The 6,347-nt window shown below is 39.7% G+C and overlaps 1 protein-coding gene across 2 annotated transcripts; it reads left to right on the forward strand.

Moving 5' to 3' along the window:
* Nucleotides 1-666: 666 nt before the first annotated feature.
* On the forward strand, nt 667-4,882 carry ucmab (upper zone of growth plate and cartilage matrix associated b). Of its 2 annotated transcripts, none has more exons than XM_084017177.1 (6): nt 667-754; nt 1,084-1,224; nt 1,349-1,411; nt 1,496-1,591; nt 4,337-4,435; nt 4,518-4,882. In XM_084017177.1, exons 1-6 carry the CDS (start codon nt 694-696, stop codon nt 4,613-4,615), a joined length of 558 nt encoding a protein of 185 aa, XP_083873303.1. In that variant the 5' UTR covers nt 667-693; the 3' UTR covers nt 4,616-4,882. The 2 variants fall into 2 exon arrangements, with proteins under 2 accessions (XP_083873303.1, XP_083873304.1); XM_084017178.1 differs by having other exon boundaries at nt 695-754; nt 1,148-1,224.
* The last annotated feature ends 1,465 nt before the right edge of the window (nt 4,883-6,347 follow it).

Genomic DNA, 6,347 nt, shown 5'->3' on the forward strand with positions numbered 1-6,347 from the left:
TGCACTCCGACAACAAACCAAACAAGAAGTACTCAAAGTAGCAATACCACAGTATGAACATGGTAATAGTCCTGCAATCAAACATTTTCTCAAGTTAAAGTATCATCAAAACCAGTGGAGAGGCACGTTTATGCTACTTTACTTTTTTTTACATTTCAACAGGACGTATTTTACTCCCCTTTACTTATCAGATAACTAGTTATTTGACAGATTCAGATTAATAATATAAAATGAATACATGTATTTTATAGGTTTCAGATCGGGTAAAACTGGCACTACTTTTACTTGCTGCAACATTACCTTGGTGTACTCATTAATGCATCAATAATTTTAATCCAATATTATAACATTAACAATATTCTGATATGGGCCATTATCCACAATGTCTGCATAAAAGTTTTGGGTGACAGTTAATTCAGTCAATGTCCCACCAAACTTAATTGAAATCATTTTTAGATAACCTGCTAACTAACAGACAAACAAAATAGGACAAAACAAAAACGAAATACGTTGTAACAACGTTGTTGTCCTTAGTCACTTCAAATATGATTCCTCATACTTCCCTGAGCAACAATCCCTCCACCTTGGATCGCCCCACATAACAGTTTAACAGTTTAACAGTCTTCTCTGGGGCACTGCCAGACTTCAGGTGGGGACAAACTGCATGAGCTGCATACTTTCCAGCAGGACTTTATGCAAGAAGCAGAGAGAGAGAGGGGGCCTCTTCCTGGTACATTTGCTAAGGAGACGTTTGGTAAGAAAAACCCTGGTCTAGCTCTGGGCACACTTTGTTTTCTGTCACTTTTCCACAAAATATCAGTGTTTTGGCCTGTCATCCACTTTCTCTTGTATGTGTGGATATTAACAAGGCACGTGGTGCATATTCAGGCTGTAGTGTGATTTCTATAGTTATAGAGGTTAAAAGGAGTGGTTAAAGTGTTTAAAGGAGCACAATAAGTTTAAATCCTCAGCATCTTCGTGTCTCTTGAAAACTCTCCTTGCTGTTTGTTGGATTGAGCCTCTTATCAGAGGTGCATCATCACTCCCTCCCTTTCCTCTGACAAGCAGTCAATATTCCTCCAGACTCACCTCTCACATACTCCCCTCTCCCTCCTGGTCCGCCACATTACTCATTTCTCTCGACAAGTTCAGACACAGAGCTGAAGATGTCCTGGACGTATGCAACCCTCCTGGCTCTCCTCACCGTGCTGCTGGCACTTTCCTGTGAGTCTGATGCAGGACAATTTGTGTGATGTTTTTTTTTTTTGGTATTTCATACAAAGGTAAGAACGGGAGCCCAGAAGCTGTGTTTTCATTTAAAGTCTTCATGTTTTGTCCTCTGACCTAGTGTGTCCAGAGGCCGACTCTGCAGTTGTGCCCAGCAGCACAGGCAGCGTTAAAGAGCCACAAGGTGAGGAGCTGCGTCTCTTCTTCATCCCGTTCTTTTTATCCCTTTATGTTGTGAGCTGAACCTCCACCTGCTCCCCAACTGCAGGTCCGCTGAAGAAGATCTTCATGAAGGAGGCAGATGCCTCCAATTTCTTCAGACGACGTAGCAGACGGGGCGCAAAGTCTCAGGATGAGATCAATGGTGAGTCCACTCTGGGTTTGTTTTTTTGGCAGCCGAGGTGGTGTGTGTGGTTGTGAGTTTGTGGTAATCATTCGCATCAGCGTCTTATTATCCAGGATACTGCCAAGAGATGCCACAATGAAATTCATTATGTTGCATCCAAATTGGTGATAATATTAAAAACAATTCATTACAAAACCATCCATATTTAGAAATTATTTCTCCTTGTTGTCAGCATTCAATATTCATTTTTCATCGTATTACTGATTTATTATTATTTAATAAATGCTCAACACTGTGTGGGATTCTTTGATTTGCTCACAATCAAGAGTGTTTCCTGTATAACTGTCTTTAAGACTTTATGATGTGTAAAAACCTTGTTGCAACTATTAGTTCTTAAAAAGAAATGAAACATATTCTGCTGAAGAGCTCAGATAAAGTAAATGTGTACTTTCTCTGACATTAATGTAATCCTCTCAACACAAGACAGGAGAGAGCAGACTGGTGCATTAACAATAGTACATTTGATTCTAGAAATGTTGTATGATCTGAGTGAAGTGATGTGAATGAGGCATGCACTGCTTCATACAATAAATGCACAATAGGCCCTTGAAAAAGTACAGACCTATGCACTAATAAGCTAGACATAGACAAAGCAAAGCATCAATAATATAAGAGACAATACCTCTTCTGTCTCCATCCTGAGCATATACAGAGTCATGGGAACAGCTGACATTGTATCGTATTACCATGCTGACATTTTTCTCTTGCGTGTTTTAAGAAAATCTCATTTTTGGCACAGTGATGTATTACATTTTGTTTGTTTTTTTTACCTTATGAATTTACAATGACAGCCTGAATGTTTTTTTTTATGGCAGTCAGCAGCTGTTAACTGTTTTGGGAACCTGGCCTGACAGGTCTGAGGTAGAGATTACCTCAGACCTGTCAGATCACACAGCAGCTCTGCCTCCTCTTCTGGATGCTGCAGAAGGAGCCACAGGGCAGCATGGAGCTCACACACACACACACACACACACACACACACACAGAAATTCACAAAGTGCACGATGTTTCACATTCTCCAGAGATTTAACGGCACTGTTATGTACAGTTCTGCCAACAGGAAGGTGAGAGCACACACTGAGACCGCCACTCTGAATTGGAGTTGTGTAACATGCCGTGGGTCTGTGTGTGTGTGTGCGTGTGTGTGTGTGAGACAACCAGACACTTTGTGCTGTTAAAAGCTGGGATAAAGTGAACACAAAGCAGTAAACAGTGAAACGACTGAGGTGGACTAAGAGTGAGTGGGTGAGCGCTTGGCTCGCTGCTGAATGTGGAATGTGCCGACACACGGCAGGAAGGGGTCGGAGAGAAAACCGAGTTTAAAAAGTGAGACAAATAAACTGCACTCACTCCTGCAGCCTAAAAACATAAAAGCACAGCATCTCCCTTGCAGGCAGATGAATGTGCAAAGGAAAATATTGACTCATTTGATACATGTTTCTGTAGGTGAATAACTTGAAGTTGAAGCGATGTATTGACATCAAAACGTAGACATCTATGACTATGTGCTGCATATGCGCTCCACAAGAAGCACGTTGGCTGGTGGTGTGTCAGGTGAAGAAAATGACAGATGAGTAACACTGCTCTGCTACTTTTGAAAGTGATAACCAAAAACAGTAAGATGTTTTCATCTGCAAGTCATAAATATGGTTCTGCAGTTCACCGGTAAATCATTAAAATTTTAAAACACCCGTTTAAAACATTAAATTCCGTAATATAAAACGAAGTGACTTGTATTCCCAGCATGACTTCCAGCTCCGGTTGCATGCGCAGACTCGTGCTGGGAATCCTGTTAAAAGGTCAAAGGTTGTGACCTGACTGTGGAAAGGTTAGTGTGGCTATCCCAGACCTTTTAATCTCAGCTAAAGGCTCTTTCTAATGTGACTGCAGTCAGTGTGTGAGTTTCACTGACACTAACAAGACAGATGAGTATTTGAATGTGCGCTGGTCTCCTTTATGCGTCCAAACCCGCTGCTAGTGCAGGACATGCAGCTCACTTCTCTGTATCTATATTTGTACCAAATTTGGAACTGGATCCAAAAAGGAACCCATCCCTACATAAGAGGTTTTTATGTTTTTAATGTCAGCTTTGGCACCGAGCAGCTCCTGTGAATCACAAATTCACCACAAATACCAGCTTAATTCACCACTAGCTTTTGTTTAGACATGGTGATTCAGTTCTGTGGTACTTTTTGAGGTTGTAGTTATGTGTTGAGTGTGTGTATATAGTTCTCTTTAATAGAGCTTCTTCAGAGTTGTGATATTCTGTTGAAAAAGTATTTCTAGGCTTTAAGTCTGGATTGAATCCAGACCTAAAAAACGTACCTTCAAGTGGCTTCAATCCACAAAGACAACCTCACTTGTGGTCTATTTATGGTTCTCACAGGTAATTTATTCAGCTGTTTTAGAGGAACATGATATATAAATAAATATTCCCAAAGAAGTCAGAGGACTGTGCAATAATTTTCCAAAAACCTGGACAGATGAGATGAAAACTATAATAATGAATCAAAAACAAAAAGGTGTGTTCAGAAATGGTAAAGTACAATCAGGTTAACTCATGATGTCTCTGTGTATCACATTAAGTCAGTTAGTGAGTGATGTTCAGTCTGCTTCATTGCCAAATCCTCCATCTGGGTTATTATGATAATAAACTACTGTTTATCATTTTACTATCAGTTAACTCCTCCTCTGTGCTTGCAGCTGAGCAGAGGCAGATTCTGGCCGCGGATGAACGAAAGAGAGAGTTTCACGAGGAGAAAAGGAACGAGTTTGAGAACTACGCTGAAGAGGAGAGTGATGGTATAGCTGAGGCAACTAACGGGGATGAATGTAGTCACTTGACCAGCTCATTCATCCACTAACATACTCATATTATTCCCAGAACAAGATGAGAGGACCAGAGCGAGCACCGAGCAGTGGAGGGAGTTTCACTATGACGGGATGCATCCTCCTCAAGAGTACAACCGCCAGTCCATCTGAGACCGAGGGCAGGAAGGGATTAAAAACAGCTTTACCTCCACGATGAGGCCTTTTCCCTCCGACCCTGCAGTTAAACAACAACATAAACATAAATAAAATGAGACTTCCAGCTTGTTTTTCATCCGGTGTTGCTGACATTGACTCTTACCTCCCATAGACCTCACTGCTGTATGTGTAAGTAACAGTAATAATAGTGCAAACATTTCTTGTCTTTTCTTTTACATTTCTGAATTAAACCCAACATGTAGAAAAGGACTGAAGTGCCTTTTCTTTGCCACAGCTTGCATTTTAATGAAAGTTACACAAAATTAACTATAAAGCATTATAACACATAAGGGGAAATTATGTTATGTGCTATGAATGAACAAATATATATCCCTTCCATTGAGGGCTGTAACTAAATATTGATTTCCATTATTTATTGTTGTACCACAAACTTTTGAAGTAAACCGATTGTTCATATGGTCTTTAAAACACCAGAAAATAATGGGAAGATGCCATAATCCCAGCCAAAAACCAAAAATAGTAAATGATTGGTTTATAATAGATTTCATTGATTTGGGATTATGGAGGGGTAGTGCTGCAAAAGTTCTGTTAACACAAATATAGAGCATATACATAACCCAGACCATCCATCATAGCTAAATATATATATTAGATTTACTTTATATTTACTTACTTGCAATTTAAATTAAGTCTTTTAAGATAATGATTTGAAAATGTCTGTATTTCTATTTGAAATGTGTACAAACTGTAACTAACCGGATATCTGATCCCTCTCAAAGAAGCAAGAACTCTTGCATGCATGCATTTTTTTAATACATGAATCTCTACAACTCCAAAGCACATTTCTGCAACAATATATAATACATGCAAACTGAGGGGCTTTCAATGCTTCATATTTTTGTTTTCAGTGTAGAAGGGGAAGACACAAAATAAACAGTCACAACCTGTGTTGTTGAGATTTGTATTTACAGTAAGTAGATATTCACCACACCATATTTAGATAGTTCAAGATTGCGAGGCCCTCGATACTGGGCGTGTTCTGGTGGAGTTGTTTTTTCTTCTTCTTTTTTAAACCCTTCATGTTGAATGATTTCAAATGAAAGGTAGGTACCACAGAGAAAATACAAAGATGGATCCCTTCTCTTCTCCTTGCGAAAGAAGAGAGAAGAGTCTTTCTGCTAAATTCAACAGGCGGACATGAAAGTACGGTGATTAAACACAGAGTGAGTGAACTGTGCTCAGACCAGCCAATTCATAGAGCGCGATCTTCGCTCTACTGAACTGTAACTCCCAAAACACAATTAGACGAGTCTGCATTGGGAGCAATTATCAAGATACGTTTGCATTCATTTGTCATTTTTACATTTTTACTACAGGCATGAATGTGCACGTCACTGATAAACACTTTCTTTAAATCCAAATATAATTCAAGGTTTTTAAAGGGAAAAAACAATCCATACAGTACAGGTTACATTACACTCATATTGTCAATAATGTGGGATTTAAGGAAAGAAAACATCTGTCAACCTCTCCCAATGGCACAATAGAATAGCATGCGATATTTGGAGGTTTTACTTTTCAACTAATTCACCATCAACATCTTCATCAGCAGTGAGCGGTGTTTGGTCGGCTTCTTGTTGCAGCACATCCCTGAGAAATGGCCACACGGCAACAACACGTGGTTGCCCCCCTGTGGTCGAGGAGGACTTTACAGTCATGTCAAAGA

Source organism: Eutrigla gurnardus, assembly GCF_963514095.1.
Source record: "Eutrigla gurnardus genome assembly, chromosome: 9".
NCBI classification, from domain to species: domain Eukaryota; kingdom Metazoa; phylum Chordata; class Actinopteri; order Perciformes; family Triglidae; genus Eutrigla; species Eutrigla gurnardus.

What these genes read in the sequence shown, in the direction of transcription:
- ucmab (XM_084017177.1), top strand. Translation starts at nt 694, where the DNA reads ATGCAAGAAGCAGAGAGAGAGAGGGGGCCTCTTCCTGGTACATTTGCT. An exon ending in CAGCGTTAAAGAGCCACAAG is followed by an intron (nt 1,412 to 1,495) that starts GTGAGGAGCTGC and finishes CCCCAACTGCAG; the next exon opens with GTCCGCTGAAGAAGATCTTC. An exon ending in CGCTGAAGAGGAGAGTGATG is followed by an intron (nt 4,436 to 4,517) that starts GTATAGCTGAGG and finishes TATTATTCCCAG; the next exon opens with AACAAGATGAGAGGACCAGA.